This window comes from Lepisosteus platostomus, chromosome 25, assembly GCF_059453375.1.
Source record: "Lepisosteus platostomus isolate fLepPlt1 chromosome 25, fLepPlt1.hap1, whole genome shotgun sequence".
Lineage (NCBI taxonomy): Eukaryota > Metazoa > Chordata > Actinopteri > Semionotiformes > Lepisosteidae > Lepisosteus > Lepisosteus platostomus.
The window spans coordinates 11,306,735-11,319,294 of record NC_142635.1 but is presented as its reverse complement, the minus strand read 5'-3'; the positions used below and the strand labels follow the sequence as shown (position 1 = coordinate 11,319,294).

At 44.2% G+C, this 12,560-nt stretch overlaps 2 protein-coding genes and 1 long non-coding RNA gene across 5 annotated transcripts; 1 reads left to right on the top strand and 2 right to left on the bottom strand.

Moving 5' to 3' along the window:
- Positions 1-228: 228 nt before the first annotated feature.
- Positions 229-6,245, top strand: LOC148641072 (uncharacterized). Its single transcript, XM_088620129.1, has 7 exons — positions 229-1,635; positions 1,882-2,074; positions 2,446-2,506; positions 3,896-3,982; positions 5,237-5,470; positions 5,575-5,668; positions 6,127-6,245. Exons 2-7 carry the CDS (start codon positions 1,965-1,967, stop codon positions 6,243-6,245), a joined length of 705 nt encoding a protein of 234 aa, XP_088476255.1. The 5' UTR covers positions 229-1,635; positions 1,882-1,964.
- Positions 6,246-6,257: 12 nt separating this feature from the next.
- On the bottom strand, positions 6,258-10,298 carry LOC148641071 (uncharacterized). 3 transcript variants are annotated; one of them, XR_015930226.1, is made up of 5 exons: positions 10,158-10,298; positions 9,615-9,875; positions 9,101-9,210; positions 7,479-7,611; positions 6,258-6,354 (listed from the first exon to the last, which is right to left on the bottom strand). XR_015930226.1 is itself a non-coding variant. In XM_088619547.1 (5 exons), exons 1-4 carry the CDS (start codon positions 10,163-10,165, stop codon positions 7,541-7,543), a joined length of 450 nt encoding a protein of 149 aa, XP_088475673.1. In that variant the 5' UTR covers positions 10,166-10,298; the 3' UTR covers positions 6,258-6,395; positions 7,503-7,540. The 3 variants fall into 3 exon arrangements, 1 of the variants encoding a protein (XP_088475673.1); XR_015930227.1 differs by having other exon boundaries at positions 6,258-6,395; positions 7,503-7,611; positions 9,653-9,875; XM_088619547.1 differs by having other exon boundaries at positions 6,258-6,395; positions 7,503-7,611.
- A 17-nt stretch (positions 10,299-10,315) lies between these two features.
- Positions 10,316-12,560, bottom strand: LOC148641070 (uncharacterized). The gene is made up of 3 exons (XR_015930228.1): positions 11,875-12,560; positions 11,239-11,711; positions 10,316-10,978 (listed from the first exon to the last, which is right to left on the bottom strand). It is a non-coding gene; the product is annotated as an uncharacterized LOC148641070 (long non-coding RNA).

The window sequence follows — 12,560 nt, the reverse complement described above, 5'->3', positions numbered from 1 at the left end:
ACGTTGTTATAGTGTAAACTCATGGGTTTCAGTTTAGCTGCTAAAAGAGTCTTGAGCTGTGTGTTATGGTGACCAAGATATGCTGCCCCCACAGTGTGTACAAATAGAACATAATTGTAACAGTGTACGACTCAGTCACTGTTACTGTTCTCACTGAAGCAGGAGACATTTTTAATTATTAACTATTAAGTAAAATACTTGAAAACCAAGTAAAAATCAAATCATTTAAATGCTTTGAAATATTTAAAAGAGTAAAATGTGATTACAATCTAGGTTTTTTATTTGTGTAAAAATTGTTTGATTGGAAGCAATCCAACTGGCATTATGAGTGGAAATATTTTGATAAATGACTAAGAATATAGCGTGCAACTTTATGAATGCAGCAGTTACCCCCGAATAAGACTGCATATAGCATCAGGCTGAAAGAGTGCGATTTACTTTTTACTATATGAGAACATGATGAAACTTTTCCTCACAATTACAACATTTTTTCTTGCGCTGGGGTGTGCTTAAAGCCATCCAGTTTCATAAGGCATTAGATTAACAGTGATTCAGATGTTTCATTTTAGAAACATGTTTCTATTTTTTTTTTAAAGAAACGTCCGCGTGTAGTTAAAATAAGATAAAAATCAGGTCGTGTTCACCGGCCAGGTGGCGTAGCGGGCAAAGTCAGTGTTGCAGCTATTGAAAACCAGGCTCTAAACCCTGTGGCTTAGAGTAGCTTAGAGCCCCCCCAGCACCTCTTCGCTCAGAGCGGGTTCGAATCCAACCCGGGTACGGTCCGATCACGCTCCACCGGCGAAGTGCGTTTTCCAGCAGCCGGGTCTGCACCGGGCCGGTATTTTTAGGGGGGTGGCCATTCTAGGTCACACCCCTAAGAATGGGGAACATTGCACGGGATTAAAGTACTAAAAGGGGTTTACAAAAACGAGACGAATGACGTAATTGCAGAAATTGGCGGCGTTTTACGTCACTGTCACCTGGCGTAAATTCCCCACGAGTGCGGCTCTCTCCCCCTTCACGCTTGGGTCAGATTCAAGATGGCGGCGCCGGCAGTTTGCGAGGTAGTGGTTCTCTTTTTAAACACTTTAAAATGTTATTTTTCTACCCAGAACGGGCTGCAATCTGGTGTTTTTGTTTTTGAGGTTTCCTTCAGAAAGATGTCCTTTTATTGAATGAACAGTGCATTTCTGTGCTGTTTGAACGGGGTGAAGTTTCCCTGAGAGGAAAATGAACCCATTTTCTTAGCCGAACCTTGTTGAATACTAATGCATTTTTATTGGTGTCGTTTTGCAGAACTTCTGTCTCCCATCCAGTTGCAGGAACCGAGACCAGTTAATGATTATTTATTTGGCATTGTTGGACATTGTTCGGAATTGCCGGCGTGGTGGGATTTTCAAATATAAAATGGTAAGAAATCCTCCGTTTTAGAATCCGCTAAATACGCTTTATTTTAGCTAACCGTTGTGGAATAAAAGGTGTGAATATGTTTTATTTAGGAACTTGCCTACCTAGAGATTTTGCAACTCTTTTTTGCTCTTTTCTTGTGCCCCACTTGTTAGCTATTCTTATTGTTTCCCGTGTAAATCCTGTGTAAATCAAGTTGTGGTCTTCTTCATTGGATCTGTAGACGTGGTAAGTTATGGTTTTTGATAAAACCCGAATTGCAAGCGTTAGCACTACATATGAGGAAACACTAGATGATATTTACTACATTGCACCAAAAAGCTTAGGAATTGTGAATGGTACTGAGCAGGAAAATGAACCGTGTATAACTGCCATTTTGCTGCATGTAGTTTTTGTGTAGCTGGTGCACTGATATTTATTTTATTATAGGTCAATTCTGATTAGTGCTTACTGATAGATGTTTTTCATCAACAGGGGGTGTCCTTTGAAAGGCGCATGCTAGTGTCGTGTGTGGACACACATTCCAAGCTGCACATCTGCAGTGCCTGTCTTGCAGCATGCCGTGGTCACTGTCTGGAGGGATTCGGTTCTCTCTCCCAGATCCTGGACAAGCATGTGCCCGTTTGTTGATCACTGAAATATACGTGTTCAGCGGAGCTTTTGTCTGGTGAGTAGGGCCTTCATGGCTTTGACTGTCTGGTTGTTATCCTGCACGTCAGCTGGGTTTACAAGAGCAGCAGGAGAACATGCACTGTCCTGCTGGCATGTTGTCACTTCAGGATGAGTCTGCATGAAGGCCAGGTAGTGAGGACCCAGGACATGGGCAGTGTAGCACTGTGCATTCAGGGTTCCATCAAGCACTACAAGAGGAGTTTGATAGCAGCTAGACTGTCACACTCGGGCCTCATGGTGTTTGTCTGTGATGTCTTGGTGGGTTAGAAAATGATTTTGAACAGAAATTCCTGAACAGTAGAAGACAGAAAGGCATTGTCTTGGCATATGGGTTAATTTGTGCTTTTCTTTCTTGATCTTCACTAGGCTTGTTATTCCACAGGACAGATCACCACATCATGAGCTGACCAGCGCTCTCCATGAACAGGTGAGTTAGGGCTCACATTATATTAAATCATGTATTCTGTATCATTAGTCATTATTCATGATATTGATGCATATTTAGTGAAAGTATTTCTTTTGATGCTTAGTATAATAAACACTGAACTAACAATTTGATCTTCATTCTTGAATGAGTGGCACTCCAGGTGTAAAGGGACTTCAAGCCAGCCACAGTAGTGCAAAGTGGAGTACAGATGTGTTTAGGCCCATCCATGTTATTACCACTTCATCCAATTCAGGGTCGAGGTAGAGCTGGAGCCTGTATCTGCAAGAAATGGGCTCAAGGCAGGGTACACCCTGGACAGGACTCCAGTCCATCGCAGGGCACATTCACACTCACAGCCACAAATAGGGCATATTTCCCTAGAAGCCAGTTACCCTACCAGCATGCTTTTGGACTGTGGGAGGAACCCGGAGGGAACCCACGTGAGCACAGGGATAAGGTACAAACTCCGTGCCGGGTGTGCACAGGCAGTGATGATTAAAAATGCTCAATGTTGCACTTGGCTGTAGCCACCTGAATTGGTCTGGACTCATCTTGCCATGAATCAGTGACTTGCCTGTGCACCATTGTTTCTCTTCTTACCTGCCAAATGTATCACTTTGTGACACTGCTTCATGTCCATGTGAAATCATGTTGGTGCTTTCAGAAGCAGTTCTTTATCGACACATTCTGAAGAAAAGCATCATATTTATTGGCTGTAATGCAGAGCAACAGTCTCTGCATTACAGTCCATGTGAACTGGGGAAAACAGCTCTTGAAACGTTTTGTGTAAGACTTGCATTCCAAAGGACATGTGTTGTCTTCTCCCTTAGACAAAGAGAGCCAGTACTTGGTGAACACGACTGCTGCAAGTCCAGTTTTGCCATGACCTGCCTGTTGCTGAAGCTTCACTTCAGCGGGATTTGCTCTGTTTCCACAGCCGGTAAGTGTTGTCACTGTGCTCTTGGTTTGCTTAGAAGCAGCTCTTTATTGAAACCAGGCATATGTTTTGTGTTTTTGGTTTTAGAAATAGCAGGACCCCCAAAAGTTATATTGCTCTTAAGAAATAATTGAAGGTGAAGAAATTAACATTACTGCTATTACATAGAAGTTTTATGGTGTATCTGTAGTGAGATGAGGTTGTGTTCTGCCATCCGGTCAGACCACAACAATATGCATTAATTATGGGAAATAATTGAAGAGAAACAGATGCTTGAAGTGGTTTTGTAGCCCCATGTTTTTCTTTTAGTGTAATGTTTTTAAGTTTCACTTGTTGAAGTGGAAACAATGTTTCCTTGGGTGAGGGCATGAGGGCTCTTTCAGCTTGGGAACAAACAGGTATGACATGGAGGTCATTGGCTTCATTTTCCCTGTTTACTTTTGCCTCTCAAGGTGCAGAAAGTGTTGAGCAGCCCACCCCTGAAGCTTGATTCACCACGAAGAGAAGCCAAAAGTGTTTCCCAAGACCTTTTAAGCCAGGTAAGACATTCGTTTTTTTGCTGTAAGTGTGTGGAATAATGTCGGTATAGTCTTCCTGGGCTGGAAGTTCTCGGTTTTGTTCTGTAGAAAAAGAAACCTGTAGCTCCTGTGAATCCCAAAGCTCTTGCCAGACTGATTCTTCAGTTTGTGTGGCAAAAGAGAGGCCTCTGTGACAGCTGTCACCCCGCTGTATCGTTCACACGTGTCTGAGGGATTTATGTGTTGAACCTGATCAGATTAGCTAGATCTAAGAGATGCTTTCTTGATCCATATGCATTGTCTCCAACAGCAACCCACATAGTCTTTGTGAAACTCATTTTTCTTGTAGTAAATACAAGAAAATACAAGGATTCGCTGCAGGAATCCTACAGTACATTATTCAACTCGTACTTCAGAACATTCAGGCTCTCCTGTCATTTTACGTCGTCAGGGCTTTTTCACATCTTTCCACACCTTACAGTGGCTATCAAAGGTATTCACCCCCCATCTGGGGCTTTTCTTCTGGCTGTCAGAATCTGCATGGCCATCCCCCAGTACTGCTGTTGTATGCAAATAGGGAGTTTTCGTATAGAAGTGTGGTGCTGTTTTTTTTTTTTGCACTGAGGTTATTATTGTATTGATTGTGCAATTTAGACTCGTGATGGCTGGGAGTTACCTGAACATTTAGGTGAAGTCGGTATTTGACCACCCAAAACGTATAAATCAAAAACTGCCTTTGAGCTGCCACATTGTTTTAACACAGGATGGTTCCCAGCCTTTTCTGACTTCATGACAAAGTGCTCTTGGTTATGGTGGCACGTTTCTTGCCTAGTTTTTATGTGCGTTTCCAAACAGCCTGTTTGTTAACAGTTGAGGACTACAGACTCATTTTAAGTGTCTTAGGAAAAGAGCTTTGTGCCTTCCCAGACTTTTACCTGTGATGCGAAATGTATTTTTTTGGAAATGCATATCCAATATGTGTCGTGTAGTAATCTTCTAGCTTGCTAAAGTTTTTAACTGTGCCAGTAATGAATGGGACTTTTTGAAAAGTGTTGAGTTGCCTGACGTTGGCGAAAAAGCCATTTGTTGACAAGTAAGCCAAATAATTTGACTAGCCGGTTTAAGATTTGTATTAGTCTTCTCCCCTTTTGTCCAATGTGTTGTCGACAGATGTTTTTCATTTCATTGCTGTATGCGAAAGCAGGAAAATGTCATTTTCTCGCACTTTGTCTCTGAGGTGTCACTAATGTTAGTCTTTTTCCTGTCTCATTTTAGACGGTGCCAAAGACTCAAGGAGCCTTGTTGCCAGGGGAACACGCCCAAGTCTGTCTTTGGTGTTTTAATAAACAAAAGTGCTTCATTTCCTTATGGTGTTATGGATGCCTTATTTCTGTGGCTGCCTCTCTGCTTTGTGTTCCAGGTCTGCCCTCGGGGGGTGTGGGGCTTAGGAATAGCTCCTCCCCAAACAGGGAGATAGCCAAAATTGGAGCTGGTTTCAGGGGGACACAGGTGGGGTTATGGGGGGGAGGGAGGAGGGCAGGATTGGGTGGGGTCTGGCTCCTCCCCAAACAGGGAGATAGCCAAAATTTGGGCCCGTTCCTGGGGGGAAACAGGTGAGGGTTAGCGAGGGCGGGAGATGGGGAAGGGCTGGCTCCTCCCCAAACAGGGAGATAGCCAAAATTGGGGCCCGTTCCTGGGGGGAAACAGGTGAGGGTTAGCTGGGGCAGAGGGTGGGAGATGGGGAAGGGCTGGCTCCTCCCCAAACAGGGAGATAGCCAAAATTTGGGCCCGTTCCTGGGGGGAAACAGGTGGGGGATAGGGAGGAGGGCAGAGGGTGGGAGATGGGGAAGGGCTGGCTCCTCCCCAAACAGGGAGATAGCCAAAATTGGGGCCCGTTCCTGGGGGGAAACAGGTGAGGGTTAGCTGGGGCAGAGGGTGGGAGATGGGGAAGGGCTGGCTCCTCCCCAAACAGGGAGATAGCCAAAATTTGAGCCCGTTCCTGGGGGAAACAGGTGGGGAGTAGCTAGGGTGGGAGATGGGGAAGGGCTGGCTCCTCCCCAAACAGGGAGATAGCCAAAATTGGCTATCTCCCTGTTTGGGGAGGAGCCAGCCCTTCCCCATCTCCCACCCTCTGCCCCAGCTAACCCTCACCTGTTTCCCCCCAGGAACGGGCCCAAATTTTGGCTATCTCCCTGTTTGGGGAGGAGCCATGCCTAAGACCCACCTGACTTTCCTGCCCTGGTTCCTCCTCTGCACAAAGAGCAGCAAAGCCTGCAACCAATGAAGAGGCAACAAGTGGAGCATACCATAGTTTATTGAGTACAGTGCAAAAGGAACATAGACAGCAACAGGAGCAGAACCATCTCTGGGACATGGGTGGATTGAGGTTCCGGCTGCAGAGCCAGACTTCAGCGGAGCCATGGGGGGGACAGTCCTAGACGAGAAACAATAACCATGTTAACAATTGCACAAAAAAAATTCACAATGATCAAATATTACTGAAAATAATCCCATCAGCTGAAACAGAATGGCTTCTCCACAGCAGCAAATGGAAACTGGGTTGAGTGGCACCAGACAACAGGTACAGTTGGTTAAATAGTCTCTAATAAAACAAATGGTTTCAAGAGGAAGGGGTGCATAGCTCTACAATTGGTCTGAAGGCCCCAGCTTAAAAATGCTCACAAATGAAAATTAAATGAGAGGGCAAATTTTGATTTGGTGCCGTTCTGTTCTGGCAGCAGCTGGTTTTTACATTGGCAAGTTAAATAAAAATTTAGAACCTGAAGCATGCAACCAAGAAGCAATGGGGTTACTGCTGTGGCTGGTTATTCTACTGGTGATGCACAGAATAAAAGCAAAAGCTAAAATAGCTAAAACTGCAACAGTTACATTTCAAGAAGCTGATCTACAGTTAGTGGACAAAACTGGAAACACCTAGGTAAAAGGGCTCATGCATGAAGCAGATTGGCATGCTTGAGGTCTTGTAGAAAATGATATTTACAACTACCAAGGCTGCAAGAAGAAACTGCAGTGCATTTGAAAGTGGGGTGATGGTTAGGGCAGGTTCTGCAGCAACTGCAGTAAGACAGCTCAATTTGCTCTTGTTTCACAATCAATGGTACCTAAAGCATGGAACTCTGTGGGAAAGACCTCATCAACAAAGGATGGAAGCACATACTCCCAGGACTATGGTATCCATGCATCAATTGTAGGTGCAAGGCAAACAGAGCATGTGTGGTCACCCAGTAGTTTGATGAGCATCACACTGATGTTATCCATCTGTCATGACCTTCTCGCCGCATTTAGGGCCAATCGATAAATTAAGGGATATTCTGGAACAACCCCCAAGACAACGTTTTCTCACGGAAAGATGGCGCCACACCCCTCCTGCAGAATCGCACATGCTCGGGGACTCTCTGCCACATTGCGTACAGATCATATGAACTGCACATTTTGGATGAATGGACTCTTGTTGTTTCCCATTTTTTGCCCACTACCTATACATTCTATAATAAACCAAGAGCACACAGACAACACTTACCGGCTGTGGAAACAGAGTGAATCCCACTGGAGTGAGGTTTAACCGAGAGGCAGGCTTGGAAAACTGGACTTGCAGCAGTCATGTTGGCCAAGTACTGGCTCTCTGTATCCTAGGAAGAAGAAAACAAATGTCATTTAAAATACACTCCTTAGACAAAAAGTTCCCAATGTTTACAGTTCAGATTGCACACCTGAGATTTACTGTTGCTCTCCATTAGAGTCAATGGATAAAATGCTTTCTCTTGACTTCTCCCTACAAGCTACCATGAAGCGGTCTCATTAAGTGATAAATTTGGCAGGTGAGAAGAGAAACAGATTCACAGCAAGATGAGTTCATACCAATTCAGTTGGCTACAACCAAGTGCCAGGATCCATAGACAGGATTTCACAGAACTTGGATTCAGTCCCGGAACAGGGGTGCTGCCTGCATGGAGCTTGTACGTTCTCTCCAGGTTCACATGGGTTTCCTATGGGTGCTCCTATTTACTCACACAGTCTGAAAACAAACTGGCTGATTGCCTGGACAAAGAGCTGAGCATGTGTGCGCCCTGGGATGGACTGGAGTTCTTTTCAGGGTAAACCCTGACTTGCCAATATGTGCTCCAGCTCCACCTCAACCCTGATTTGGAAGAAGTGGTAAGAAAATGGGTGTCATTTAAAGCACCCCCACAAATGAACTCATATGCCCTACATATCAAGAGAACCCCTTTCCGTCACTAGTATGCGAGAGGCCTGACTGGCACAATATAAAGCACAAGGTTTTCAAGAAAAGGGGTGCACAGCTCCGCCAACGGTCTGAAGGCCCCAAATTAAAAACGCTCACAAATTAAATGGTGAAACAGATTTTGTTTTGGTACTGTTCCGCTCAGGCAGGAGGGTTTTTTTCATAAGCAAGTTAAATCAATAGTTTTAGTGGAGCACCTTTGCCCTGCTCAACCAAAATCTAGAATCTGAAGCATCCAGACCACATGGCAAAGCTCCACTCAACACACCAGAGGTGTGATGCAATGGGGTTACTGCCACAGCTAGATATACTACTGGTGATGCACACAATAAAACCGAAAGCTAAAATAGCTAAAAATGAAACAGCTACCTTTTTAAGAAGCTAGTCTACAGGTAATGGACAAAACGATGGAAACACCTGAGTAAATGTGGAACACCTAGAATATTGTAAGCAAAGGCTTCCATTCAAAAACAGTTCACGCATTAAACAAATAAGCATGCTCAAGATCATGCATAAAAACACCAGAAAGGCCTGGTTGCCTACATTTATGGCTACCATGGCTGCAAGGAGACATTGTAATGACTTCCAGAGACTGTAGTGACTTTGAAAGTGAGATGATTGTCGGGGCATGTTCTGCAGGAGCTTCAATGACTAAGACGGTTCAACTTGCTGATGTTTCACAAGCGAACCCAGAGCATGTGTGGTCGGGTCACCCAATAGTTTGCTGTAGACTCTATGCCACGTTGCACACAGGCCATACAGACCACGCCGTTTGTTCAAATGCCATCTTAAGTGACAGAACATCGGCATTTCTATTTTGTGGTCCATTACCTATACATTTTACATCAAACCATGAGCACAATGACAGCACTTACCGGCTGTGGAAACAGAGTGAATTCCGCTGGAGTGAGGCTTCAGCAACAGGCAGGTTGTGGCAAAACTGGACTTGCAACAGCCATGTTTACCAAGTACTGGCTCTCTTTGTCTAAGGAAAAAGACAACACATGCCCTTTAGAATGCAAGTCTTAGACAAAATGTCTTAGACAAAAGAGCTGTTTTCCCCAGTTCACATGTACTGTTGCTCTGCATTACAGTCAAAGAACACAAAGCTTTTTCTTCAGTTTTCCCTAAAGAATGCTTCAATAAAGAGCTACTACTAAAAATGACAACATGACTTTACATGCACATGTATGGAGCAGTATCACAAAGTGATGAATCTGTCAGGTGAGAAGAGAAACAATGGTGCACGGGCAAGTCACTGATTCACAGCAAGATGATTCCATATCAGTTTAGTTGGCTACAATCAAGTGCTGCAATATACAGGATTTAATCACATCTGCCTAAACACAGGCCTGCACAGCAGGACAGTGATTAACACTACTGCCTCACTTGGGGCACTGGATTCGGTCCCAGATCTCAGGCGCTACCTGCATGGAGCTTGTGTTTTCTCCCCGTGTTCTTGTGGGTTTCCTCCAGATGCTCTGGTTTCCTCCCACAGTCCAAAGACATACTGGTAGGTTAACTGGCTTCCAGTAAACTGGCCCAAGGTGCGAGTGTGAATGTGCCCGGTGATGGACTGGAGTCCTGTCCAGGGTGTACCCTGCCTTGAGCCCATTTCTTGCCGATACAGGCTCCAGCTCCCCTGCGATCCTGAATTGGAAGAACGGGTAAGAAAATGGATGGGGCCTCAACACACCTGTACCTCACTTTCCACTACTATGACTTGGCTTTACGTTCCTTTACACCTGGAGTGCTACTCACTCAAGAATGAAGTTCAAAATGTTCACATTAGCGTTTGTTATACTCAGCATCAAAATAAACACCATTCATGGAGGTTTTTATGTAATGTACACAAACTTTAGATGTTGCACGAATGGTCTAATAACATGAGCATTAATGTCGGGAATGACTGGTACATAAGCCCTTACTTACCTCTTCATCAAAAGTGCTGATCAGGTCATGAGGTGGTGATCCGTCGTGTTGCATATTAAGAAAAATATATGAAAAATACAAGTGAACCCAAATGCCCTAGATATGAAGACAATCCCTTTGTGTCATTAGTACGTTGGAAGTCTGATTGTCATAACACTTACCAGTACTGCTCGAATACTTACACATCTTTTTCCCTCCATCACTATTTTTATTGCAAAATCACATGCTCAAACATTTTAAGAAATGATAAAGCACTTGTCAACAATACCTGCTCACCACTGAAGTGACTCGGTCACATTTACTGGATAAAAAGCCTACTCTGTTTAGGGATCAAAAGTCAGGCAGTGAACCTGGAAGAAAGGTACACAAATTACGACTAAAAAGCATTCTGAGCAAGGTTAAGATAAAAGTGATTAAAAATGCATAGATATGGAAAAGGGTACAAAAATATCCAAGAGTTTGGATATCCCAGGGATATCCTGGGTCCTCACTACCTGGCCTTCATGCAGACTCATCCTGAAGTGACAACATGCCAGCAGGACAATGCGTGTTCTCCTGCTGCTCTTGTAAACCCAGCTGACGTGCAGGATGACAACCAGACACTCAAAGCCATGAAGGCCCTACTCACCAGACAAAAGCTCTGCTGAACACGTAGATTTCAGTGATCAGCAAATGGACACGTACTTGTCCAGGATCTGGGAGAGAGAACCGAATCCCTCCAAACAGTGACCACAGCACGCTGCAAGATAGGCACTGCAGATGTGCAGCATGTAATATTTGTCCACACACGACACTAGCATGCGCCTTTCAAAGGAGACCCCCTGTTGATGAGAAACATAATCAGCAAAATGAAATGACTTATGTCTAGTCTGCTCATTAAAATGCCAATACACCTGCTACACTGATTGCCATTTTCCTGATAACTACCTGCAGCAAAGTGACAGTTATGCAGTGTTTCTTTTGATGCTCAGTACTATTTACAATTCTAAAGATTTTTTGTGCAATGTGTAAATATAGTTTGATTTGTCCTTGTATGTAGTGCTAGCACAGAATTTGGGATTTATTGAAAGCCAAAACGTACCCCGTCTACAGATCCAATGGAAAACACCACACCTCTATCTATACTGGATTCGGAACAGAAAAAAGAAGAATAGTTAAAAGTTCTAAAAATGACTGGTTTCAACAGCTTCACGTCTCGGTTCCTGCCACTGGAAAGGAAACAGAAGTTCTGCAAAATAACACTCATAAAAAAGACTAATGTATTCAACAACGTTCAGCTACAGAACATGGTTTCAACTCCTTCCCAACTCCCAACTAAAAAACATTACAACAATTTCACCCTTTTATTCCTCAACCGTTAGTTAACCACGTAAAGTATATTTAACGGAGTTCAAGAAGGATATTTTCTTACCATTTTATTTCATTTCACTTAACCCCACCATCACCAAACACACGCCGGCAATTCCGAACAATGTCCAACATTGCCAAAGAAATAATCACTGGTCCCAACACCTTTAGGTCTCGGTTGCAGCAACTGGATGGGAGACAGAAGTTCTACAAAACAACACCAATAAAAATGCATTAGTATTCAACAAGGTTCGGCTAAGAAAATGGGTTCAACTCCTCTCCTTGCCGAGGGAAACTTCACCCCCGTTCAAACAGCGCAGAAATGCACTGTTCATTCAATAAAAGGACGTCATTCTGAAAAGTCTCGTACCTGAAGGAAACCTCAAAAACAAAAACACCGGATTGCAGCCCGTTCTGGGTAGAAAAATAACATTTTAAAGTTTTTAAAAAGAGAAACGCTACCTCGCAAACTGCCGGCGCCGCCATCTTGAATCTGACCCACGCGTGGAGGGGGAGAGAGCCGCACTCGTGGGGAATTTACGCCAGGTGACAGTGACGTAAAACGCCGCCAATTTCTGCAATTACGTCATTCGTCCCGTTTTTGTAAACCCCTTTTAGTACTTTAATCCCGTGCAATGTTCCCCATTCTTAGGGGTGTGACCTAGAATGGCCACCCCCCTAAAAATACCGGCCCGGTGCAGACCCGGCTGCTGGAAAACGCACTTCGCCGGTGGAGCGTGATCGGACCGTACCCGGGTTGGATTCGAACCCGCTCTGAGCGAAGAGGTGCCGGGGGGGCTCTAGGCTACTCTAAGCCACAGGGCTTAGAGCCTGGTTTTCAATAGCTGCAACACTGACTTTGCCCGCTACGCCACCTGGCCGGTGAACACGACCTGATTTTTATCTTATTTTAACTACACGCGGACGTTTCTTTAAAAAAAAAATAGAAACATGTTTCTAAAATGAAACATCTGAATCACTGTTAATCTAATGCCTTATGAAACTGGATGGCTTTAAGCACACCCCAGCGCAAGAAAAAATGTTGTAATTGTGAGG